This window comes from Chiloscyllium plagiosum, unplaced genomic scaffold (assembly GCF_037043375.1).
Source record: "Chiloscyllium plagiosum isolate Xiang-an unplaced genomic scaffold, Cpla_swu_hap1 HiC_scaffold_33, whole genome shotgun sequence".
Lineage (NCBI taxonomy): Eukaryota > Metazoa > Chordata > Chondrichthyes > Orectolobiformes > Hemiscylliidae > Chiloscyllium > Chiloscyllium plagiosum.
The window spans coordinates 17,215,583-17,242,207 of NW_028270171.1; the positions used below are offsets into that span (position 1 = coordinate 17,215,583).

Below are 26,625 nucleotides of genomic sequence, written 5' to 3' on the forward strand. Positions count from 1 at the left end.
TGTGTGAGTCTGTGTGTGTGTCTGTGTGTGTGTGGTTGTGTGTGTGTGTCTGTGTGTGTGTGAGTATGTGTCTGTGTGTGTGGGTGTGTGTCTGTCTGTGTGTGTGTCTCTGTGTGTCTGTCTATGTGCATCTGTGTCTGTGTGCGTCTGTGTCTGTGTTTGTGTGTCTGTGTGTGTCTGTTCATCTGTGTGTCTGTGTGTTTCTGTCTGTGTGTGTGTGTGTCTGTGTGTCTCTGTGTGTGCCTGTGTCTGTGTGCCTGTGTGTGTGTCTGTGTGTGTCTGTGTCTGTGTGCCTGTGTGTGTGTGTCTGTGTGTGTCTATGTCTGTGTGTGTATTTGTGTGTGTCTGTGTGTGTGGGAGTGTGTGTGTGTCTGTGTGTGTGTGTCTGTGAGTGTATGTCTGTGTGTGTATGTCTGTGTGTGTGTCTGTGTCTGTGTCTGTGTGTATGTGTTTGTGTGTAGGTGTATGTGTATGTGTCCGAGTGTGACTGTGTGTGGGTGTCTGTGTGTGTTTTCTTGTGTTTGTGTGTTTGTATGTGTGTGTGTCTGAGTGTGTGTGTGTCTGTGTGTGTATGTGTGTGTGTGTCTGTGTGTGTGTCTGTGTGTGTGTATGTGTGTGTGTCTGTTGTGTGTCTGTGTATGTGTGTGTCTGTGTGTGTCTGTGTGTATGTGTCTGTGTGTAGGTGTATGTGTATGTGTCTGTGTGTGTGTCTGTGTGTGTGTCTGCGTGTGTCTGTGTGTATGTATGTGTGTGTGTGTCTGTGGATGTGAGTGTGTGTGTGTCTGTGTGTGTATTTGTGTATGTGTGTGTCTGTGTGTGTATGTGTGCGTGTACATGTGTGTGTGTCTGTGTCTGTGTCTGTGTGTGTCTGTGTGTGTATGTGTGTGTGTCTGTGTGTGTGTGTCTATGCGTGTATGTGTGACTGTTTGTGTCTGTGTGTGTATGGGTGTAGATGTGTCTGTGTGTGTGTATGCGTGTGTGTGTGTCTGTTGTGTGTCTGTGTATGTGTGTGTGTCTGTGTGTGTATGTGTGTCTGTTATGTGTGTGTGTATGTGTGTGTGTCTGTGTGTCTGTGCATGTCTGTGTGTGTGTATGTGTGTGTGTGTCTGTGTCTGTGTGTGTGTGTCTGTGTCTGTCTGTATGTGTGACTGTATGTGACTGTGTGTGTGTATGTATATGTGTCTGTGTGTGTGTGTCTCTGTGTGTCTGTGTGTATGTGTATGGGTGTGTGTGTCTGTGTTTGTGTGTCTGTGTGTGTCTGTTCATCTGTGTGTCTGTGTGTTTCTGTCTGTGTGTCTGTGTGTGTGTGTGTCTGTGTGTCTCTGTGTGTGCCTGTGTCTGTGTGCCTGTGTGTGTGTCTGTGTGTGTCTGTGCCTGTGTGCCTGTGTGTGTGTGTCTGTGTGTGTCTATGTCTGTGTGTGTATTTGTGTGTGTCTGTGTGTGTGGGAGTGTGTGTGTGTCTGTGTGTGTGTGTCTATGAGTGTATGTCTGTGTGTGTATTTGTGTGTGTCTGTGTGTGTGGGAGTGTGTGTGTGTCTGTGTGTGTGTGTGTGTCTGTGAGTGTATGTCTGTGTGTGTATGTCTGTGTGTGTGTCTGTGTCTGTGTCTGTGTGTATGTGTTTGTGTTTAGGTGTATGTGTATGTGTCCGAGTGTGTCTGTGTGTGGGTGTCTGTGTGTGTTTTCTTGTGTCTGTGTGTTTGTATGTGTGTGTGTCTGAGTGTGTGTGTGTCTGTGTGTGTATGTGTGTGTGTGTCTGTGTGTGTGTCTGTGTGTGTGTATGTGTGTGTGTCTGTTGTGTGTCTGTGTATGTGTGTGTCTGTGTGTGTATGTGTGTGTGTCTGTGTGTACGTGTCTGTGTGTAGGTGTATGTGTATGTGTCTGTGTGTGTATGTATGTGTGTGTGTGTCTGTGGATGTGAGTGTGTGTGTGTCTGTGTGTGTATTTGTGTATGTGTGTGTCTGTGTGTGTATGTGTGCGTGTACATGTGTGTGTGTCTGTGTGTCTGTGTCTGTGTCTGTGTGTGTCTGTGTGTGTATGTGTGTGTGTCTGTGTGTGTGTGTCTATGCGTGTATGTGTGACTGTTTGTGTCTGTGTGTGTATGGGTGTAGATGTGTCTGTGTGTGTGTATGCGTGTGTGTGTGTCTGTTGTGTGTCTGTGTATGTGTGTGTGTCTGTGTGTGTATGTGTGTGCGTCTGTGTGTGTGTATGTGTGTCTGTTATGTGTGTGTGTATGTGTGTGTGTCTGTGCATGTCTGTGTGTGTGTATGTGTGTCTGTGTCTGTGTGTGTGTGTCTGTGTCTGTCTGTATGTGTGACTGTATGTGACTGTGTGTGTGTATGTATATGTGTCTGTGTGTGTGTGTCTCTGTGTGTCTGTGTGTATGTGTATGGGTGTGTGTGTCTGTGTGTGTGTGTGTATATGTATGTGTGTCTGTGTGTGTGCGTGGGCGTGTATGTGTATGTCTGTTGTGTGTCTGTTTGTGTCTGTGTGTGTGTATGTGTCTGTGTGTGTGTGTCTGTATGTGTCTGAGTATCTGTGTGTATCTGTATGTGTATCTGTGTGTATCTGTATGTGTGTCTGTGTGTGTATGTGTGTGTGTCTGTGTCTGTCTGTCTGTGTGTGTGTGTCTGTGTGTGTATGTGTGTGTCTCTGTGTGTATGTGTGCGTGTACATGTGTCTGTGTCTGTGTGTGTGTCTGTGTGTGTGTCTATGCGTGTATGTGTGACTGTGTGTGTCTGTGTGTGTATGGGTGTAGATGTGTCTGTGTGTGTGTATGTGTGTGTGTGTGTCTGTTGTGTGTCTGTGTATGTGTGTGTATGTGTGTGTGTATGTGTGTGTGTCTGTGTGTCTCTGTGTGTGCCTGTGTCTGTGTGCCTGTGTGTGTGTCTGTGTGTGTCTGTGTCTGTGTGCCTGTGTGTGTGTGTCTGTGTGTGTCTATGTCTGTGTGTGTATTTGTGTGTGTCTGTGTGTGTGGGAGTGTGTGTGTGTCTGTGTGTGTGTGTCTTTGAGTGTATGCCTGTGTGTGTATGTCTGTGTGTGTGTCTGTGTCTGTGTCTGTGTGTATGTGTTTGTGTTTAGGTGTATGTGTATGTGTCCGAGTGTGTCTGTGTGTGGGTGTCTGTGTGTGTTTTCTTGTGTCTGTGTGTTTGTATGTGTGTGTGTCTGAGTGTGTGTGTGTCTGTGTGTGTATGTGTGTGTGTGTCTGTGTGTGTGTATGTGTGTGTGTCTGTTGTGTGTCTGTGTATGTGTGTGTCTGTGTGTGTATGTGTGTGCGTCTGTGTGTATGTGTCTGTGTGTAGGTGTATGTGTATGTGTCTGTGTGTGTGTCTGTGTGTGTGTCTGCGTGTGTCTGTGTGTGTATGTATGTGTGTGTGTGTCTGTGGATGTGAGTGTGTGTGTGTCTGTGTGTGTATTTGTGTATGTGTGTGTCTGTGTGTGTATGTGTGCGTGTACATGTGTGTGTGTCTGTGTGTCTGTGTCTGTGTCTGTGTGTGTATGTGTGTGTGTCTGTGTGTGTGTATCTATGCGTGTATGTGTGACTGTTTGTGTCTGTGTGTGTATGGGTGTAGATGTGTCTGTGTGTGTATGCGTGTGTGTGTGTCTGTTGTGTGTCTGTGTATGTGTGTGTGTCTGTGTGTGTATGTGTGTGCGTCTGTGTGTGTGTATGTGTGTCTGTTATGTGTGTGTGTATGTGTGTCTGTGCATGTCTGTGTGTGTGTATGTGTGTGTGTGTCTGTGTGTGTGTGTGTGTCTGTGTCTGTCTGTATGTGTGACTGTATGTGACTGTGTGTGTGTATGTATATGTGTCTGTGTGTGTGTGTCTCTGTGTGTCTGTGTGTATGTGTATGGGTGTGTGTGTCTGTGTGTGTGTGTGTATATGTATGTGTGTCTGTGTGTGTGCGTGGGCGTGTATGTGTATGTCTGTTGTGTGTCTGTTTGTGTCTGTGTGTGTGTATGTGTCTGTGTGTGTGTGTCTGTATGTGTGTGTGTGTCTGTGTGTGTATGTGTGTGTCGCTGTGTGTATGTGTGCGTGTACATGTGTCTGTGTCTGTGTGTGTGTCTGTGTGTGTGTCTATGCGTGTATGTGTGACTGTGTGTGTCTGTGTGTGTATGGGTGTAGATGTGTCTGTGTGTGTGTATGTGTGTGTGTGTGTCTGTTGTTTGTCTGTGTATGTGTGTGTATGTGTGTCTGTTATGTGTCTGTGTATGTGTGTGTTTGTCTGTGCATGTCTGTGTGTGTATGTGTGTGTGTCTGTGTCTGTGTGTGTGTCTGTGTCTGTGTGTGTGACTGTGTGTGACTGTGTGTATGTATATGTGTCTCTGTGTGTGTGTGTCTGTGTGTATGTGTATGGGTGTGTGTGTCTGTGTGTGTGTATGTATGTGTGTCTGTGTGTGTGCGTGGGCATGTGTGTGTCTGTTGTGTGTCTGTTTGTGTCTGTGTGTGTATGTCTGTGTGTGTATGTGTCTGTGTGTGTATGTGTATGTGTGTGTGTCTGTATGTGTCTGGGTATCTGTGTGTATCTGTATGTGTGTCTGTGTGTGTATGTGTGTGTCTGTGTGTGTCTGTCTGTGTGTGTATGTGTGTGTCTGTGTGTGCCTATGTGTGTGTGTGTCTATGTGTACGTGTGTGTGTCTGTGTATGTGTGTGTGTGTCTGTGTGTGTGTATGTGTGTCTGTGTGTGCGTGTGTATGTGTGTGCGTGTCTGTTGTGTGTCTGTGTATGTGTTACTGTGTGTGAGTGTCTGTGCGTGTGTATGTGTCTGTGTGTGTCTGTATGTGTGTGTGTATGTGTCTGTGTGTGTATGTGTGTGTGTCTGTGTGTATGAGTGTGTGTCTGTGTATGTGTTTGTGTCTGTGTGCATGTGTCTGTGTGTTTTATGTGTCTGTGTGTGTATGTGTGTGTGTCTGTGTGTATGTGTGTGTGTCTGTGTATGTGTGTGTGTCTGTGTGTATGTGCGTGTCTGTGTGTATGTATGCGTGTGTCTGTGTGTGTCTGGGTATGTGTTTGAGTCTGTGTCTGTGTGTGTGTCTGTGTGAGTGTGTGTGTCTGTGTGAGTGTGTGTGTGTGTCTGTCTGTGTATGTGTGTCTGTGTGTGTGTCTGTGTGTATGTATGTGTGTCTGTGTGTATGTGTGTGTGTCTGTGTGTGTGCGTGTGTGTGTCTGTGCATGTATGTGTGTCTGTGTGTGCATATATGTGTGTGTGTCTGTGTGTACGTGTGTGTCTGTGTGTGTATGTGTGTGTGACTGTGTGTGTCTGTATGTGTGTCTGTGTGTGTCTGTGTGTGTATGGCTGTAGGTGTGTCTGTGTGTGTGTCTGTGTTTTAGTGTATCTGTGTGTGTATGTGTATATGTGTGTGTGTATGTGTGTCTGTGTGTGCGTGTGTATGTGTGTGTCTGTTGTGTGTATGTATATGTGTGTGTATGTGCGTGTGTGTGTCTTTGTGTTTATGTGTGTGTGACTGTGTGTGTGTCTGTATGTGTGTATGTGTGTCTGTGTGAGTGTATGGGTGTAGGTGTGTCTGTGTGTGTGTCTGTGTTTTAGTGTATCTGTGTGTGTATGTGTGTATGTGTGTGTGTGTGTCTGTGTGTGCGTGTGTGTATGTGTGTGTCTGTTGTGTGTCTGTGTGTATGTGTGTGTCTGTTGTGTGTCTGTGTGTGTATGTACGTGTGTGTCTGTGTGTACGTGTCTGTGTGTAGGTGTATGTGTATGTGTCTGTGTGTCTGTGTGTGTATCTGTGTGTGTCTGTGTGTATGTATGTGTGTCCGTGTGTGCGCCTGTGTGTGTGTGTATGTGTGTATGTGTGTGTGTCTGTCTGTTTGTGTGTATGTGTGTGTGTCTGTGTATGTGTATGTGTCTGTGTGTATGTCTGAGTGTCTGTGTGTATCAGTGTGTGTCTGTGTGTGTGTATGTGTGTGTATCTGTATGTGTGTCTATGTATGTCTGTCTGTGTGTGTCTGTGTGTCTATGTTTGTGTGCCAGTGTGTGTGTGTGTGTGTGTCAAACCTGCCCCAAGGGACAGTGGGAATGTGGTCAGGGCCCAGAACAGGCAATGTACCTCAGGCCCAGGATCTCACACGCTTTGGGGACGGTGGGGCTTAGGGTGTCAGGGTCAGGGGGTCAGGCTGTCACTGTGCTCGTGGGGGGAGGGAGGGGAAGGGCAATCAGTGTGCTTCAGAGGAGGGAGGGTCACTGTGCTCTGGGGAGGGGGTCACTGTGCTCTGGGGGAATGGTAGGGGTTCACTGTGCTCTGGGGGAGGGGCATTGTGGTTGGCCTGTGGGTAGCATGGTGTGGCAGGCTCCTTGACTACTTTCACCAAGTTGGCCCAGTCAGAAACAGCAATGGAGTCTATGACCCACCCAACCACATGGGGGCACTGATCAGCATCATATTCCACTCCAACCCCCTTCTACTGCACTACTCCCACAGGTCTGTCCACTAGGCCCAAATCCATACCATTTTCATCTAGACATAGTTGCCAACCCTTCCAGACTGTTCTGGAGTTTTCTAGAATAAAAGACTAACTTCAGGAAAGCCTGGGGACCAAAACAAACGATCTATTTTCCTCCGCATGTTTACTGATTGTTGACCGGGAATTAGCCAATCCTATCATGGGGCGGGCTGGATTGTTTTCCTATTGTCTGCTGTCTTAAATGTGCGCGGCCATTGGGGGGAGCGGTGTGGAGAGAGTGGAGATAGGTGTGCGGTGGGATCCCGTCCGCGCTCCCCCCAGCCCGGACGGAATTTCACATTGGCCCCAAGGTCCCGTACTTCCTGCGGGAGCCTGTGCCCCACAACCTGAGCCGCCTCCGAAATTTTAATTTTGTTTTGTTTAGGGATATAAAAAGAAGAACCCTGTACAGACTGCTGCTGCACACCGTCCACCTCTTCTCCCTCATCCACCGTCCGGACACGCCTTGGCGTGCCCATTGGCCACCGGGCGGTGGGGATCCCCAGTGGAGGGCTCTCTACGCGGGAGTCCTCCCCCTTTCTCTCGGGGATCTGGGGTGGAGGGTGCTGCACGCAGCAGTCCCCTGCAACCGCAGATTACGGTGGTTCACGGACTCCCAGCCCAACTGCTTGTTCTGTGGCGCTGTGGAGTCCGTGGACCACGTGTATATTGGGTGTGGGCGTTTGCACTCCCTTTTTGATTTCCTGAAAAACCTTCTCCTCTGTTTTTGGTTGCACTTCAGTCCCACGCTCCTGATCTTTGGGCACCCGGTACGGAGGAAGGAGGGCAGGTCTGAAGACCTCCTCGTGGGTCTGCTCCTGGGCCTGGCCAAACTGGCCATCAACAGGTCCAGGCAGCGGGCCGTGGAGGGGGTCGTTAGGGCCGACTGCCTGCCCCTCTTCCGCGGCTATGTTAGGGCCCGGGTGTCCTTGGAGAAGGAGCACGTGGTGTCGACCAACACCCTGGAGTTGTTCAGGGAGAGGTGGGCGCCGCAGGGAGTGGAGTGCATCATTTCTCCCTCCAACTCTATTTTGATTTAGTCCCTACCCTCCCCTTCACTGTTTTGATCACACAGCACTGCCCTTTGATGTGAAGGGCAGTGTTTGTCACTGGCCACCCGGGTGTTTTCCTATCTTCCTGGTGGTGGAATTTGAATAAAGATTTGTGCACTTTGTGTCTTTCACTGTGTCTCACACCTGCACACACACAAAAACAACAAGAGAAAAAAAAAATAAAAAAAAAAAAAAAGAAGAGAAAAAAAAGAGAAAGTGGAGATGAGGCAGTCACATGACAATGGAGTTGGCCATGCTCTTTCCCATTGGGAATGGTGACGGTTCATAGACAGTGGTGTTAACACCAGAGATGGAGTCAGAGATGACATTTTGTCAGGGACTGTAAGTCCCCACCTCCCTCCCTGCACTGTCCGAGGTACTTTTGACATTTCACAGCATGACACAAGTTCTCACCACCCACTATCTGCGTGGTACCTTTGAAGCTTTTCACAACACGCTGTCAAATCAGACATTTCTCCTGCACTGAAGAGGAAAATTAACCGCGTGCCAAGCCCCTTGAATCAATATTTTTCTTGCAAGACTCAATATTTGCTCCTCTGTCCCCACGTCTTGGCTCTGGAGCAGGACTCAAGTCTTTAAAGTTCCAACTCAGAGCCAAGAGTGTTAGCCGCTGAGTCAAGCTGACACTGTCCAACTTTGGAGTTGAGACAAAACCTGTTAAATGAACGATGCTACTGCGCAATGGAAGAGGTTTGTCTCCTCCTGATCCCTGTCAGTGTAAACGGTTCGATGGGTTGTTTCCTTAAGCTGCTGTTTAGTACAGAGCCCTTCCTGATGGTTTAGCGCAGTCAGTCATCATCATTGAAACCTCCTAGGAGGGAGCAACCATTACTCACCAGTTGGCCAATCCGGTCAAGATTATCCAGGAAGTATCGCACTGATTCAGCCTGGAAACAAACAGAGGGGATTTAAGCATCAGGTAACATGGCATGGGCACACATACATACACAGATACAAATAACAGAGAGATACACGCACACACATACACATACACACGCAGATACAGGTGCACAGGCACACACACACACACTCATACACAAGCACACTGGTTAATCCCAGATCTCTACGTCTTGGGTGTGTAGGTGGAGCACCTGGGAACTTCAGGGTGCAGGCAGTGGTTACTGAGCTCACTGCTCAGACAGGACAATTCCATCAGCCTCCCTGACCTGGACCAGGGGCCTCTGAATGATCAAACTGAGAGAGAGAGAGAGAGAGAGGTTGTGTATCTGTTGTCTATTTGAGTTAATGTCTGCATGTGCCCATGTGTGTGACTGTGTATTTGTGTGTGTGTGTCTGTGTATGTTTCTCTGTGTGTTTGTATGTCTGTATATGTTTGTGTGTGTGTCTCTGTGTGTGTATGTCTGTGTGTGTGTGTGTGTCTGTGTGTGTGAGATTGTGCGTGTGTGTGTGTGTGTGTACCTGAGTGTGCATGTGAATGCATAATGTGTGTGAGAATGCATGATGTATCTGTACATGTCTGTTTGTGTGTCTGTATCTGTGTGTACTCGTATCTGTATGTTTTGTGTGTGTGTATGCATGTGTGTCTTGGCCTGTGTGTGTGCGTGTGTCTTTGCCTGTGTGTGAGTGTTTGTGTGTGTGTGTGTGCCTCTGTCTGTGTGCAGGGGGGGGGGGGACAAGAAAGCCAGCTATTACACTATGGCTGAGCCTTTAAACAGGGAACACAGTCAATACAGGCCAAAAGATCACCTAGACATCATATAGTGCAGAAATACAGTACCCCTCTCCAAACTTTAAGGTCACTGCCGTCAGGAAGTGAAGTGGAGGGCACACCCCTGTCTGTATCAATGCTGCTGAAGCTGGAGATGATGGAGAGCATCAAGTTCCTGGAGTGACCATCACCACCATCTGACCTGGACCACCCAGGTTAATGCCATGGTCAAGAAAGCACAGCAAAGTCTCTACTTCCTCAGGGGCTAAGGAAATGCAGCATGTTCACAAAGAGTCTGACCAACTTTTACAGATGTGTTCTAGCTGGATGTATCACGGCGTGGCACGGTAACTGCTCTGCCCAGGACCGTCAGAAACTCCAGAGAGCTGTGAACACAGCCCAGTCCATCACACAAACCAGCCTTCCCATCCACTGACTCCATCTACACTTCCCACTGCCTCAGGAAGATCCAACATCATCAGAGACTGCCTGAACTGCTGTGCTTTTCCAGCACCACTCTGATCTTGACTCTAATCTCCAGCATCTGCAGTATCCACTTCTGCTTCCTCGAAGACCCCTCCCACCCCACCCCTTCCATCAGGCAGAAGATACAAAAGGTTAAACACACACATAACAACAGGTTCAAGGACAGCTTCATCCCCCCTGTTGTTCGACATCTGAATGGACCTCTCAAATTTCAAATCTAATGTTGATCTCGCTCGTTCAGCACCTTCTCTGCAACTACAATGAATTCCTCGCTCTGTTCGATTACCCTAATGCACTTTGTATGGTATGATCTGCCTGTACTGCACACAAAACAAAACTTTGCACTGCACCCAGGTACACGTGACAATAATAAATCAAATCAACTCACTCTTAAAGTCAGCACATTGACAATTCCACCTAACAAACTCCCAAAGTTTTGAGAAGTACTGAACTTTAGGTTATGATATTCCAAGGAAATCTTGCTAATAGAATGAAATGGAACAAAAGGAGGCCATTCAGCCCTTCTAATCTGCTCCCCCATGCAATAAGCTCCTGCTGATCTGAGTTTAACTCCACATTCCTCAGCACTCCCCAATGACCTTCCACCCCCCTTGGTTATCAAGAATCTGTCTGGCTGTTCCTTAAAAATATTTAAAGATTCTGGAACCGCTGCTGTTTGAGGAAGGGAATTCCAAACACTCACACATTCTGAGTGAAAAGCAATTGTTGCCACAACTTGGTTTTAAATGACCACCCACTTATTTTAAAACAGAGACCCCTTGTTTCGAAACTGTCCCATCAATGATTTGTTCAAACGTACCTGAAGGTATCGAACCATTGCAGCAGCAGTGAGCCCGGAGTGTGACGGTCAGTGGGGCCGGAGTGTGACGGTCAGTGGGCACGGAGTGTGACGGTCAGTGGGGCCGGAGTGTGACGGTCAGTGGGCCCGGAGTGTGATGGTCAGTGGGCACGGAGTGTGACGGTCAGTGGGCCCTGAGTGTGATGGTCAGTGAGCCCGGAGTGTGATGGTCAGTGAGCCTGGAGTGTGACGGTCAGTGGGGCCGGAGTGTGATGGTCAGTGGGCCCTGAGTGTGATGGTCAGTGAGCCCGGAGTGTGACGGTCAGTGGGCCCGGAGTGTGATGGTCAGTGAGCCCGGAGTGTGATGGTCAGTGAGCCCGGAGTGTGACGGTCAGTGGGCCCTGAGTGTGATGGTCAGTGAGCCCGGAGTGTGATGGTCAGTGAGCCCGGAGTGTGACGGTCAGTGGGGCCGGAGTGTGATGGTCAGTGGGCCCTGAGTGTGATGGTCAGTGAGCCCGGAGTGTGACGGTCAGTGGGGCCGGAGTGTGATGGTCAGTGGGCCCGGAGTGTGACGGTCAGTGGGCACGGAGTGTGACGGTCAGTGGGCCCGGAGTGTGATGGTCAGTGAGCCCGGAGTGTGATGGTCAGTGAGCCCGGAGTGTGACGGTCAGTGGGGCCGGAGTGTGATGGTCAGTGGGCCCGGAGTGTGATGGTCAGTGGGGACGGAGTGTGATGGTCAGTGGGGCCGGAGTGTGATGGTCAGTGGGCACGGAGTGTGACGGTCAGTGGGCCCGGAGTGTGACGGTCAGTGGGGCCCGGAGTGTGATGGTCAGTGAGCCCGGAGTGTGATGGTCAGTGAGCCCGGAGTGTGATGGTCAGTGGGGCCGGAGTGTGATGGTCAGTGGGCCCTGAGTGTGATGGTCAGTGGGCCTGGAGTGTGATGGTCAGTGGGGCCCTGAGTGTGATGGTCAGTGGGGCCCGGAGTGTGATGGTCAGTGGGGCCCTGAGTGTGACGGTCAGTGGGCCCGGAGTGTGATGGTCAGTGGGCCCTGAGTGTGATGGTCAGTGAGCCGGGAGTGTGATGGTCAGTGGGGCCGGAGTGTGATGGTCAGTGGGCCCGGAGTGTGATGGTCAGTGAACCCGGAGTGTGATGGTCAGTGGGCCCTGAGTATGATGGTCAGTGAGCCAGCAGTGTGATGGTCAGTGGGGCCGGAGTGTGATGGTCAGTGGGCCCACAGTGTGATGGTCAGTGGGCCCGGAGTGTGATGGTCAGTGGGGCCCTGAGTGTGATGGTCAGTGGGGCCCGGAATGTGATGGTCAGTGGGGCCCTGAGTGTGATGGTCAGTGGGCCCGGAGTGTGATGGTCAGTGGGGCCCTGAGTGTGATGGTCAGTGGGCCCGGAGTGTGATGGTCAGTGGGCCCTGAGTGTGATGGTCAGTGGGCCCGGAGTGTGATGGTCAGTGGGCCCGGAATGTGATGGTCAGTGGGGCCCTGAGTGTGATGGTCAGTGGGCCCGGAGTGTGATGGTCAGTGGGCCCTGAGTGTGATGGTCAGTGAGCCGGGAGTGTGATGGTCAGTGGGGCCGGAGTGTGATGGTCAGTGGGCCCGGAGTGTGATGGTCAGTGAACCCGGAGTGTGATGGTCAGTGGGCCCTGAATATGATGGTCAGCGAGCCAGGAGTGTGATGGTCAGTGGGGCCGGAGTGTGATGGTCAGTGGCCCCACAGTGTGATGGTCAGTGGGGCCGGAGTGTGATGGTCAGTGGGCCCGGAGTGTGATGGTCAGTAAACCCGGAGTGTGATGGCCAGTGAACCCAGAGTGTGATGGTCAGTGGGCCCTGAGTGTGATGGTCAGTGAGCTGGGAGTGTGACGGTCAGTGGGCCCGGAGTGTGATGGTCAGTGGGCCCGGAGTGTGATGGTCAGTGAGCCGGGAGTGTGATGGTCAGTGAGACCGGAGCGTGATGGTCAGTAGGCCCGGAGTGTGATGGTCAGTGAGCCTGGAGTGTGATGGTCAGTGGGCCCTGAGTGTGATGGTCAGTGAGCTGGGAGTGTGATGGTCAGTGAGCCCGGAGTGTGATGGTCAGTGGTGCCCAAAGTGTGATGGTCAGTCAGCGCAGAGTGTGATGGTCAGTGGGGCCCTGCGTGTGATGGTCAGTGGGGCCCGAAGTGTGATGGTCAGTGGGCCCAGAGTGTGATGGTCAGTGGGTCCTGAGTGTGATGGTCAGTGAGCCCGGAGTGTGATGGTCAGTGAGCCCGGAGTGTGACGGTCAGTGGGGCCCTGAGTGTGACAGTCAGTGGGGCCCAGAGTGTGATGGTCAGTGGGCCTGAAGTGTGATGGTCAGTGAGACTGGAGTGTGATGGTCAGTGGGGCCCGGAGTGTGATGTTCAGTGAGCCCGGAGTGTGATGGTCAGTGGGTCCCGGAGTGTGATGGTCAGTGGGCCCGGAGTGTGACGGTCAGTGGGGCCCTGAGTGTGATGGTCAGTGGGCCTGGAGTGTGATGGTCAGTGGGCCCAGAGTATGACGGTCAGTGGGCCCGGAGTGTGACGGTCAGTGGGGCCCTGAGTGTGATGGTCAGTGGGCCCGAAGTGTGATGGTCAGTGAGCCCGGAGTGTGATGGTCAGTGGGCCCGAAGTGTGATGGTCGGTGGGCCCGAAGTGTGACGGTCGGTGAGCCCGGAGTGTGATGGTCAGTGGGCCCGGAGTGTGATGGTCAGTGGGCCCGGAGTGTGATGGTCAGTGAGCCCGGAGTGTGATGGTCAGTGGGCCCGGAGTGTGATGGCCAGTGAGCCCGGAGTGTGATGGTCAGTGGGCCTGAAGTGTGACGGTCAGTGAGCCCGGAGTGTGATGGTCAGTGGGCCCGGAGTGTGATGGTCAGTGAGCCCGGAGTGTGATGGTCAGTGGGGCCTGGAGTGTGACGGTCAGTGGGCCAGGAGTTTGATGGTCAGTGGGCCTGGAGTGTGACGGTCAGTGGGCCCGAAGTGTGACGGTCAGTGGGGCCCGGAGTGTGACGGTCAGGGAGCCCGGAGTGTGACGGTCAGTGGGGCCCGGAATGTGACGGTCAGTGGGCCCGAAGTGTGATGGTCAGTGGGCCCAGAGTGTGATGGTCAGTGGGCCTGGAGTGTGATGGTCAGTGGGGCCCGAAGTGTAATGGTCAGTGGGGCACTAGTGTTGTGGTCAGTGGGCCCGGAGTGTGATGGTCAGTGGGCCTGGAGTGTGATGGTCAGTGGGCCCAGAGTGTGATGGTCAGTGGGGCCCTGAGTGTGATGGTCAGTGGGCCCGGAGTGTGATGGTCAGTGGGCCTGGAGTGTGATGGTCAGTGTGGCCCTGAGTGTGACGGTCAGTGGGCCGGGTGTGTGACGGTCAGTGGGCCTGGAGTGTGATGGTCAGTGGGGTCCTGAGTGTGACGGTCAGTTGGCCCGGAGTGTGATGGTCAGTGGGCCTGGAGTGTGATGGTCAGTGGGCCTGGAGTGTGATGGTCAGTGGATTCCTAAGTGTGACGGTCAGTGGGGCCCTGAGTGTGACGGTCAGTGGGGCCCGGAGTGTGATGTTCAGTGAGCCCGGAGTGTGATGGTCAGTGGGGCCCGAAGTGTGATGGTCAGTGGGCCTGGAGTGTGATGGTCAGTGGGCCTGGAGTGTGATGGTCAGTGGGGCTCTGAGTGTGACGGTCAGTGGGCCCGGAGTGTGATGGTCAGTGGGCCTGGAGTGTGATGGTCAGTGGGGCTCTGAGTGTGACGGTCAGTGGGCCCGGAGTGTGATGGTCAGTGGGCCTGGAGTGTGATGGTCAGTGGGCCTGGAGTGTGATGGTCAGTGGGGCCCTAAGTGTGACGGTCAGTGGGGCCCGGAGTGTGATGGTCAGTGGGCCCGGAGTGTGATGGTCAGTGGGCCTGGAGTGTGACGGTCAGTGGGCCCGGAGTGTGACGGTCAGTGGGGCCCGGAGTGTGATGGTCAGTGGGCCCGGAGTGTGATGGTCAGTGTACCCGGAGTGTGACGGTCAGTGGGCCCGGAGCGTGATGGTCAGTGGGCCCTGGGTGTGACGGTCAGTGGGCCCGGAGTGTGATGGTCAGTGGGGCCCTGAGTGTGACGGTCAGTCGGCCCGGAGCGTGATGGTCAGTGGGCCCTGAGTGTGACGGTCAGTGGGCCCGGAGTGTGATGGTCAGTGGGGCCCTGAGTGTGACGGTCAGTGGGCCTGGAGTGTAATGGTCAGTGGGCCCGGAGAGTGATGGTCATGGGCCCGGAGCGTGATGGTCTGTGTGCCCTGAGTGTGATGGTCAGTGGGCCTGGAGTGTGACGGTCAGTGAGCCCAGAGTGTGACGGTCAGTGGGGCCCTGAGTGTGATGGTCAGTGGGCCCGAAGTGTGATGGTCAGTGAGCCCGGAGTGTGATGGTCAGTGGGCCCGAAGTGTGATGGTCAGTGGGCCCAAAGTGTGACGGTCGGTGAGCCCGGAGTGTGATGGTCAGTGGGCCCGGAGTGTGATGGTTAGTGGGCCCGGAGTGTGATGGTCAGTGAGCCCGGAGTGTGATGGTCAGTGGGCCCGGAGTGTGATGGTCAGTGAGCCCGGAGTGTGATGGTCAGTGGGCCCGAAGTGTGACGGTCAGTGAGCCCGGAGTGTGATGGTCAGTGGGCCCGGAGTGTGATGGTCAGTGAGCCCGGAGTGTGATGGTCAGTGGGGCCTGGAGTGTGACGGTCAGTGGGCCAGGGGTTTGATGGTCAGTGGGCCTGGAGTGTGACGGTGAGTGGGCCCGAAGTGTGACGGTCAGTGGGGCCCGGAGTGTGACGGTCAGGGAGCCCGGAGTGAGACGGTCAGTGGGGCCCGGAATGTGATGGTCAGTGGGCCCGAAGTGTGATGGTCAGTGGGCCCAGAGTGTGATGGTCAGTGGGCCTGGAGTGTGATGGTCAGTGGGGCCTGAAGTGTAATGGTCAGTGGGGTACTAGTGTTGTGGTCAGTGGGCCCGAAGTGTGATGGTCAGTGGGCCTGGAGTGTGATGGTCAGTGGGCCCGGAGTGTGATGGTCAGTGGGCCCTGAGTGTGACGGTCAGTGGGCCCGGAGTGTGATGGTCAGTGGGCCTGGAGTGTGATGATCAGTGGGGCCCTGAGTGTGACGGTCAGTGGGCCCGGAGTGTGACGGTCAGTGGGCCTGGAGTGTGATGGTCAGTGGGCCCAGAGTGTGATGGTCAGTGGGCCTGGAGTGTGATGGTCAGTGGGCCCAGAGTGTGATGGTCAGTGGGCCTGGAGTGTGATGGTCAGTGGGGCCCGAAGTGTAATGGTCAGTGGGGCACTAGTGTTGTGGTCAGTGGGCCCGGAGTGTGATGGTCAGTGGGCCTGGAGTGTGATGGTCAGTGGGCCCGGAGTGTGATGGTCAGTGGGGCCCTGAGTGTGACGGTCAGTGGGCCCGGAGTGTGATGGTCAGTGGGCCTGGAGTGTGATGGTCAGTGGGGCCCTGAGTGCGATGGTCAGTGGGCCCTGAGTGTGACGGTAAGTGGGCCTGGAGTGTGATGGTCAGTGGGGTCCTGAGTGTGACGGTCAGTGGGCCCGGAGTGTGATGGTCAGTGGGCCTGGAGTGTGATGGTCAGTGGGCCTGGAGTGTGATGGTCAGTGGAGTCCTAAGTGTGACGGTCAGTGGGGCCCTGAGTGTGACGGTCAGTGGGGCCCGGAGTGTGATGTTCAGTGAGCCCGGAGTGTGATGGTCAGGGGGGCCCGAAGTGTGATGGTCAGTGGGCCTGGAGTGTGACGGTCATTGGGGCCCGAAGTGTGATGGTCAGTGGGGCACTGAGTGTTGTGGTCAGTGGGCCCGGAGTGTGATGGTCAGTGGGCCTGGAGTGTGATGGTCAGTGGGGCTCTGAGTGTGACGGTCAGTGGGCCCGGAGTGTGATGGTCAGTGGGCCTGGAGTGTGATGGTCAGTGGGCCTGGAGTGTGATGGTCAGTGGGGCCCTAAGTGTGACGGTCAGTGGGGCCCGGAGTGTGACGGTCAGTGGGCCTGGAGTGTGATGGTCAGTGGGCCTGGATTGTGATGGTCAGTGGGCACAGAGTGTGACGGTCAGTGGGCATGGAGTATGATGGTCAGTGGGCCAGGAGTGTGATGGTCAGTGGGCATGGAGTGTGATGGTCAGTGAGCCCAGAGTGTGATGGTCAGTGGGGCCCTGAGTGTGATGGTCAGTGGGCCCGGAGTGTGATGGTCAGTGGGCCTGGAGTGTGATGGTCGGTGGGCCCGGAGTGTGATGGTCAGTGGGCATGGAGTGTGATGGTCAGTGAGCCCACAGTGTGATGGTCAGTGGGGCCCTGAGTGTGTTGGTCAGTGGGCCCTGTGTGTGATGGTCAGTGGGGCCCTGAGTGTGACGGTCAGTGGGCCCGGAGTGTGATGGTCAGTGGGGCCCTGAGTGTGATGGTCAGTGGGCCTGGAGTGTGATGGTCAGTGGGCCCGGAGAGTGACGGTCAGTGGGCCCGGAGCGTGATGGTCAGTGGGCCCTGAGTGTGATGGTCAGTGGGCCTGGAGTGTGATGGTCAGTGGGCCCGGAGTGTGATGGTCAGTGGGGCCCGGATTGTGACGGTCAGTGGGCCCGGAGTGTGATGGTCAGTGGGCCCGGAGTGTGATGGTCAGTGGGGCCCGGAGTGTGATGGTCAGTGGGCCCGGAGTGTGATGGTCAGTGGGCCTGGAGTGTGACGGTCAGTGGGCCCGGAGTGTGATGGTCTGTGGGCCCGGAGTGTGACGGTCAGTGGGCCTGGAGTGTGATGGTCAGTGGGCCCGGAGTGTGATGGTCAGTGGGCCCGGAGTGTGACGGTCAGTGGGCCCGGAGTGTGATGGTCAGTGGGCCTGGATTGTGATGGTCAGTGGGCACAGAGTGTGATGGTCAGTGAGCCCGGAGTGTGATGGTCAGTGGGCCCGGAATATGATGGTCAGTGGGCCCGGAGTGTGATGGTCAGTGGGCCCGGAGTGTGATGGTCAGTGTGCATTGAGTGTGATGGTCAGTGAGCCCACAGTGTGATGGTCAGTGGGGCCCTGAGTGTGATGGTCAGTGGGCCCGGAGTGTGATGGTCAGTGGGCCCGGAGTGTGACGGTCAGTGGGCCCGGAGTGTGATGGTCAGTTGGCATGGAGTGTGATGGTCAGTGAGCCCACAGTGTGATGGTCAGTGGGGCCCTGAGTGTGATGGTCAGTGGACCCAGAGTGTGATGGTCAGTGAGCCCGGAGCGTGACGGTCAGTGAACCAATCAGAGGGTCTCTGATGATGTTGGCTGCCTTCCCGAGACAGCGCGAAGTGTCGATGGATGGGAGGTTGGTTTGTGTGATGGACTGGGCTGTGTTCACTACTCTCTGTAGGTTCTTCCGGTCCTGGGCAGAGCAGTTGCCGTACCAAGCCGTGATGTATCCAGATAGAATGTTTTCTATGGTGCATCTGTAAAAGTTAGTGTGGGTTCTCTAGCCATGCTGAATTTGTGTGAAGACAGGATTGGTTGGCAAGTTGCCTCTGATTGATTGTTGTATTGCTCAGGGAATTGCACCAGGGAACCATTATCCCTCAGGCTTTTGTTAAATTCTAATTTCTGCTGATGTTGGTTGAGACAAAGATTGGCAAGGACAAGCTGGGAGATAGATGCTCTGTGTCAAAATAGCTTCAAGATTGTCGCTCCCACAGACACTGTGTGGGTAGATACCTGGCCATTTCCTTTCTAAGTCCTTTCTGACTGATCTAAGACAAACGTCACCCGGCCTCAGCCATGTTATCGAAGGGAGGGCCAGGCCTCGTCTCGGAGCTCCCTGATGATCCCTGCTAGGCCGTATGTGTTACAGCCGTCTGGGAGAACAGGGACACGGAGCAAGTGAGGACTGCAGATGCTGGAGATCAGAGTTGAGAGTGTGTGCTGGAAAAGCACAGCAGGTCAGGCAGCATCCAAGGAGCAGGAGAATCGACGTTTCGGGCATAAGCCCTTCATCAGGAGTGTGGTCCATTGTGTGTCCCCTCCTGGTTCAATAGCTCATCAGTACTCGACTGGAGAGTTTGTGGCTTCGAGAGTGGAAACGAATAGGTTCAGAGTGACGGCCATCTTGCAGTCGCATTCAGACATGGCGGGGGTGAGCTCCAACATCAAGGCCAGCACTCCCGAGAGAGTGCTGCACTGTCTTTCATTAGATTAGATTCCCTGCAGTGTGGAAACAGGCCTTTCAGCCCAACAGGTCCACACCGACCCTCTGAAGAATAACCCACCCAGACCCATTTCCCTCTGGCTAATGCAGCTAACACTATGGGCAATTTAGCATGGCCAATCCACCCTAACCTGCACATCTTTGGGCTGTGGGAGGAAACCGGAGCACCCAGAGGAAACCCACGCAGACACGGGGAGAATGTGCAAACTCCACACAGACAGTTACCCGAGGTTGGTGCTGTGAGGCAGCAGTGCTAACCACTGAGCCATCCTCTTCCATCAGGCAGAGGACACAAAAGCTTAAACACCAACAGATTCAAGGACAGCTTCTTCCCCCCCGTTGTTAGACTTCGGAAAGGACCACTCAAATTTCAAATTTAATGTTGATCTCGCTCTTTGTGCATCTTCTCTGCAGCAGTAACACTGTATCCCTCGCTCTGTCTAAACACCCTGTGATCTGCATGTCCTTGTTTGTTATGATCTGCCTGCACTGCTCACAGAACAAAACTTTTCACTGTACTTAGGTACACATGACTACAATAAATCAAATCAAATCGGTACAAATTGAAATTTGACACTCCTGTGAATTTGTCCTGATGAACGCAAGAGGAAAAGCTTTGAAAGTAAGAGTCTTTTTAGTTAAACTGCAAAATACTACAATCAGGCAGAGCCCAGAGACAGAGAGAGAGGCCACTTCTACCCATTGTGCCTGGACTGGCCCTTCAGTGCATGGTTTTCTCAGCTCAGTCAGGAATGGTTTCCTGTTACACCATGGTACCCAGATATTTTCAATTGGCTGGGGGCCCCTGCTACACACAGTCACCAATCGTCATAATGTTTAGGAGGGGGTAAGGGGAGGGGAGGGTTGTAAAATAACTTTAACCTCAAACAGAAATAATAAAAACTCAGCTTAAAGCGTTCTTTAGATAAACTGCTGTTTTTGGCAAAGTAGATTCCAATCAGCAGCCGATTTTATCACAACAATGGGAAGTAATTTGTCTGACCTTTTCCTGTTCGCTTCTCATTACCAATGAAGGTTCCTTCTACATAAACACTGGGGAAAGGTTAGTCAACTGCACACTTCAGAACCACAGAAACACTACAGCGAGGAGGCCACTTGGCCCCACATTCCTGTCCTGGCTTAAAAGGGAAGTGTCCAACCCAAGCCCAGTCTGAAGGTGCTTTCCACACTCCTGCTTACTTAAGATGGCTGAGATAGTTTCTGCATTCCCCACCATTTCAGGCAGTGAATTTCACACCACCTGGGTTCACAAAGTCACCCTCAACACCCTCTAATCCTTCCCTGCTTTTGTTAAATTCTAATTTCTGCTGATGTTGGTCAAGAGGTAAGGATTGACGAGGATAAGCAGGGAGATGGATGCTCTGTGTCAAAATAGCTCCAAGGTTCACACTCCCACAGACAATGTGTGGGTAGATACCCAGCCATTTCCTTTCTAATGTCCCTTCTGACTGACCTCAGACAAAATAACCTCACCCGGCCTCAGCCATGTTATCGAATAGAGGGCCAGGCCTGGTCTCGGAGCTCCTGGATGACCCCTGCTGGGCCGTATGTGTTACAGCAGTCTGGCAGAACAGGGACGTGGTCCATTGTGTGTCCTGCGGGGCTCAGTGGTCAGCGCCATTGCCTCACAGCACCAGGGACCTGGGTTCAGCTCGAAAGAAAAAAATAAACAGGAGTGTCAGGGGTTCTGTTCACTCCAACAGCTGGCTCTGAGGGAGCTGGACCAGTATCAAGAACTCTCCACACATGTCAATAAAGGGTGACTTGGTGATGGGATACCAGCGTCTCTGGAGTTATTTCATCGCCATGGATCCTTTAGCTCAACAACTTACAGCAGTGACCCTCGTTTCAACCTCTCCACTAACAGGAACACTTTCAATCTCTCTGTTTCTCTGTCGGGACCCCTCATGATTTTTGACGACCTCCATCAAGTCTCCTTTTCAATTATGTGGACGTAACGAGATAGTGACTGCAAATTCATGAATCAAAAAAAAGGATGTTACTTTCTGAAATAAACCCAGAATGGAATTGGGCTACTCTTTGTCACAAGATGGCGGCTTGGGGTCAGGTGACCACCCCCCCCACTTTCTGCAAGGACATGAAACTACCACAGGTTGGAATTGATTTCCTCCTACAGTCAGGACATTAGTCACATAAATATGGCAAATATATGAAAAATATAATATGGGCTCTCCTGCTGACAGATTTGCAGAAGCCAGAAACTTAACGGTTGCCAGGAGAAACCACTATGAATTAATCACAGAGACTCCCTATCTCCAACAGATTCTGTGAATCCTAAGAGAATCATAGAGTCATAAAGCCCAGAAACAGACCCTTTAGTCCAACTCGTCCGTGCCAACCAAGTTTCCCAAACTAAACTAGCCCCGTTAACCTGTGTTTGGCCCCTATCCCTCCAAAGCTATTCATGAAAGCATCCAAATGTCTTTGAAAAGTTGTAACTGTACCTGCATCTACCACTTTCTTTGGTAGTGACGCACCACCCTCTGTGTGAAAAAGTTGCCCCTCGCGTCCCTTTTAAATCTTTCTCCTCTCACATTAAAAGTATGCCCCCTAGTTTTGAAACCCCCGTCCTAGGGAAAAGGCACCTTATCCTTGCCCCTGAGGATTTTATAAACCTCAGTAAGGTCACTGCTCAATCTCCTACGCTATCGTGGGAAAGGTCCCAGCTTAGCCAGCCTCTCCCTATAATTCAAATCTTCCAATTAAGCTGCAGCTTTTCCATTTACCATCCTGAAAACTGAAGGATAAAGTGACTTCTGGCACTTTTTGAAAATCTTAGTGCATCCTACCTCTTTTATAATTACCTTTTCCTGCAAATGTGCACGTGTGTGTGTCATGTGTGTGTGCTTTTGTGTGTGCACATGTTCATGTGTGTATGCATGAGTGTGAGTGTGTGTATGTGCATGTGGGTATGCATGTGTATGTGTGGCTGGCTGAGTTTGCGTGTGTATGCATCTGTCCGTGTGTGTGCACACGTGTGTTCACCAGTGTGCATGCATATGTGCTTGAGTGTACATATGTATGTGCATGTGTGTGTGTGCACTAGTCTGCGTGTATGTGCATGTGTACATGCATGTGGTGTACATATGTGTGCATGCTTGCGCATGTGTCTGCATGTATGTGCGTGTGTGTGAATGGATGTGTGCACCAGTGTGCATGTGTGTGTGTATGTGTGTACATATGTGTGTGCATGTGTGCACACCCGTGTCCTCCTGTGAATGAGTGAGTGGGCCCTGTTGTGATTACATTCTGGGTGTTGAGAAATAAATGGTTATCTTTTCCTTTAATTTGAAGCTTAAAACTTGTGTTGAGTCTTGAGACTCAAGAGGGTGGTTCTGGAAAATCCCAGCACCACTTCTCCAAAGATACATCCTACAGTCGCCAGTCAGAAACTGGGAGAAAAAGGGGAACCATCTGCTTTAACAGTTCCGAGAGTAGGTCATTGACCTGAAATGTTAACCCTGCTCTCCCTCTCTCCCCCGATGTCTGTCAAAGGAACTAGCAGCTCAACAAACAGACGATGAACTTCCAATGGAGCAAGCTGATTATTTTAGTTCTGTTTTTGCATTTTGATCAGATTGCAATCAGGACTTTCCTGTACTGTTCCTATGTGCTTACAATATCTTGGCTTCTTGTGATCCCAAGTATGAAACTCAGCCAAGAAAAGACAGAAAGGGAGAGATGATTGGATGTTTGGAAGAATTGACTAAAGTAATTGGCAGGGGCATGTGTACAATCTCATTGTTTGCCAACTTCCAGACGAAGTCCCTCATGTTTGTTAAAACTGAAGCTAATGGAATTGGAAGAAGGTTATTGACATGGTTAAGAATTTAACTGAACGGGATAATGGGCGGATACCTTAATTGGCAGCACATTGTATCTCCTCAGGATTTGGGTTCTCTCAGTCTCTTCATTCACTGTGAGATGTGGGTGTCACTGGCTGGGCATATATTACCCACAGGGGAGTCAAGAATCAACCACATTGGCTGTGGGCCTGGAGTCACATGGAGGCCAGACCAGGTAAGGATGGTAGTTTCCAACCCTGAAGGACATTAGTGAACCAGATGGGTTTTAAACAAGTTTTATTATACTATTGTTGAACAACTGTTGGTCTGAGTTTTTCATCTCTTTATTTTTCTATTTTATTACTTTGATTTTGTGTTTTTTTGAAATTATGGACATTTTAGATCTTTATTTTTCCATTGTTCTTCCCTTGGGTATTTGTAGCCAGGAATCCATACCTGGGTATGTTTGTACTTGAGGTAGCACCCTAAGTGGCGACTTGTAAACTTTTCTGATGTGACAATAAAGCTAATTCTGATTCAACTGACTGCTTTCACAACATCGGGTCCCTACAGTGTGGAGGGGGTCATGAGGGCCAATTAACTGCCCCTCTTCCACGGTTAGGTTCGAGCCCGGGTGTCCCTGTAGATGGCGCACGCGGTGCCCACCAACACCCTCGAGGGTTTCAGGAAGAGGTGGGCACCACAGGGGGCCCCTCCAACTCTATTTTGATTTAGTCCCAACCCACCCCCTCCTCACTTGTTTTCCCACATAACTGATTGGGTTCTGGTTCTTTGGTCACATGGGTGTTTTTTTTTCCTGGTAGTGGAGTATTAATAAAATTATTTATATCTGTCGTTTTGATAGTGTCTTGCACCTACTCTCAAAAGGTTAAATTGTAAGAGTTCATGGTGTTGGAGGTAGTATATTGCCATGGACAGAGAATTGGCTAATGATCAGAAAACAGCCAGGGGGTTAAAGGTTAAAAACCTGTAATCAGTGGGGGACCACATGGACCAGTGCTGGGACTGTAACTGTTCACTGTATATTAATGACTTTGGAGGAAACAAGTAAACATATTGTTTCCAAAATTACAGACAATCCAAAATTAGGTGGAAAGACAGATTGCGAGAGTGATGCAGATAGTTCACAAAAAAAAGGTGTCGGTAGGTTTAAGTAAGTTGGCGATTAGAGCATCATGTTGGAAAATATGAAGTTATTAATTTTTGAAGGCAACAAAACAATATTTAAATGGAGGAAATCATCAAAGCTGCAACACCAAGGGAGTTGGGGGAGTACTTGTGCACGAAACTCAAAGCTAACACGTGCAGTAGGTGAACAAAAAGTCTAATGGAACGTTGGCTATTTTATTTCAAGGGGTTTAGAGTATAAGAGTCGGGAAGTTTTGATATGATTGAAAAAAGTGCTGTGAGGCTACATCTGGAGTACTCCAAGCAGTTTTGCTCCCCTTATTTAAGTAAAGATATAACTTTATTGGAGACCATTCGGAGGAGATTCACTAGGATGATCCCTGCTATGGATGGATTGTTGTATGAGCAAAGGCTAAACAGATTGGAACTCTATTGGCTGGAGTCCGGAAGATTGAGAGGTGATCTCAGTGAAACATATGGGCTTCTTAATTAGCTTGATGGGCTAAATGCTGAAAGGATTTTTCCCCTCATGGGAGAATCTAGAACCAGAGGACACACCCTCAGAATAAACAGGTGCCAAGTTAAGACTGAGATCAGGAGATTCTTGAGATTTGAGAATCTTCGGAACTCTTTTTTTGCCACAGAGTTGTTGGGCCAGAGTCATATGTATACTTGAAACTGAGATTCTTGATCATGAGGGGAAGCAAGGGTTATGAAGGAAAATGCAGGAAAGTGAATGTGAAAAATACCAGATCAGCCATGAATCTATTGAATGGCAGAGCAAGCTCAAGGGCCCACATTGCCTACTCTTCCTATTTCCTTTCCTTAAGGAGTAAGGAAGGCTTATTGAAATTATGTGGGGTTTTGGTGAATACATCCATGTAGGACTGCCTACAGTTTTGGTCATCTTATTTCAGGCTGTGCAGACTTGTCTTCAATGGAATGCAGTGAAAGTTCACGACATTAATTACAAAGACGGGAGGGTTGCCTGAAGACAAGAGGTTGAGTGAGTGGGTAAAATGGGCCCATCCATCTGGGGGTTGGAAGAAAGAAAGGTGATCTCATTGAAATGTATACTATTCAAGATCAGCTGGATGCCTTTTCCTGGTTGCAAATTCGAGAACTTAAGGGGGTCATAGTTTCAGAATTAGGTATTGGCCATTTGGGACTAAAAGGAGACATTTCTTTTACTCGAGGTTGTCAATTTTTGGATCTCTTTACCCCAGAGGGCTACGAAAGCTGCATCGATGAGTTTGTTCAAGTTTGATTTCTTTTGAACTCTTTCAGGGAGTGAACAGATGTGTGGATCTGGCAGGAAAGTGAAGTTGAAATAGAAGGTCAACATGAACAGCAGAATGGGCTCAAGGAGGTTATGAGCATCGTTTTATTTCTTAGATTAACTTCCTGGTAGTGCAAGGCATCTTCTAAAGTTACCACGCCATGTTCCTGGATAAATGCAGTTGCATATCTAGTTAAATGTAAAAACATTTACAGATTTCCAAAATTGTAGTAGGATTATTGGAGGGGAGAAATCAATTCCATAAAAATGTAACCAGAGTTGAAAGTGCAATTTAATTGAACATGGTCAATACACTAACATGATTACTCCCTGGGTGTAGTTGCCAATGAATATATTAGCAACATGCTAATTTATCATGGCAGGCACCACAAGTATATTTAATGATTTTTAATGTCTTTGATTTAGATCCAAGACAAAATTCCTCAATTACATATGATATTTATGTAGAACTGATGAAAACACTGGACTTCAAATGAGTCAACATGTTTATTTTCTCAAATCAAAAGTCACGAGATAAGCTTGGACAGTTGGCAGGCCCATTAATCTTAGCCAAGTCATTGACAAGTCTCACCTACATATGTATGTGTATGTTGGAGAGGCTGAACAGGCTGGGGCTGTTTTCTGTGGAGCGTCAGAGGCTGAGGGGTGACCTTATAGAGGTTTATAAAATTATGAGGGGCATGGATAGGATAAATAAACAAAGTCTTTTCCCTGGGGTCGGGGAGTCCAGAACTAGAGGGCATAGGTTTAGGGTGAGAGGGGAAAGATATAAAAGAGACCTAAGGGGCAACCTTTTACACAGAGGGTGGTACGTGTATGGAATGAGCTGCCAGAGGAAGTGGTGGAGGCTGGTACAATTGCAACATTGAAGAGGCATCTGGATGGGTATATGAATAGGAAGGATTTGGAGGGATATGGGGCAAGTGCTGGCAGGTGGGACTAGATTGGGTTGGGATATCTGATCAGCATGGATGGGTTGGATTGAAGGGTCTGTTTCCATGCTGTACATCTCTATGACTCTGACTCTACACACACACACACAGACGCTGGGGAGAATTTTTTTTAAATTATGAGAAAGAAAAAAGAAATCCCTATAGTGTGGGAGCAGGTCATTCAGCCCATCAAGTCTGCACCAATTTACAAACAGCGTCCCATCCTGTCCCTGTATTTCCCATGGCTAACCCATCCAGCCTGCACATCCCTGGAGATTATGGGCAATTTCCCATAGCCAACCCTCACAACTTACAAAGAGCATCCCACCCAGATCCAATCCTATTCCCATATTTCCCATGGCTAACACACCCAGCCTGCACCATATAGGGCAATTTAGCACAGCCAATCCAGCTTGCCTGCACATCTTTGGACTGTGGGAGAAAACCAGAGAAAACCCATACAGACACGAGGAGAATGTGCAAACTCCACACAGACAGTCGCCCGAGGCTGGAATCAAACCTGGTACCCTGGTGCTATGAGGCTGCAGTGCTAACCGCTGAGCCACCATACCACCCTAACATGGCTGCCATTAACATAGAACATAGAAAAGTACAACACAGAACAGGCCCTTTGGCCCACGGTGTTGTGCAGAGAATTAATCCTAATGAAAAATAAAATAACTTAACCTACGCACCCCTCAACTCACAGCTATCCATGTGCATGTCCAGCAGTTGCTTAAATGTTCCTAATGACCCTGCTTCCACCACCTACCTCTGGCAACGCATTCCATGCATTCACA

The 26,625-nt window shown here is 50.7% G+C and overlaps 1 protein-coding gene across 1 annotated transcript in view; it reads right to left on the reverse strand.

Moving 5' to 3' along the window:
* The window catches only part of LOC122542251 (guanine nucleotide-binding protein subunit alpha-12-like), an 82,029-nt gene that overhangs the window by 15,184 nt on the left and 40,220 nt on the right, over positions 1-26,625 (reverse strand). The window contains exon 2 of the mRNA XM_043679793.2: positions 8,362-8,412. Within this exon, the coding sequence (XP_043535728.1) occupies positions 8,362-8,412 (51 nt within the window). The remainder of the gene's footprint in view (positions 1-8,361; positions 8,413-26,625) is intronic.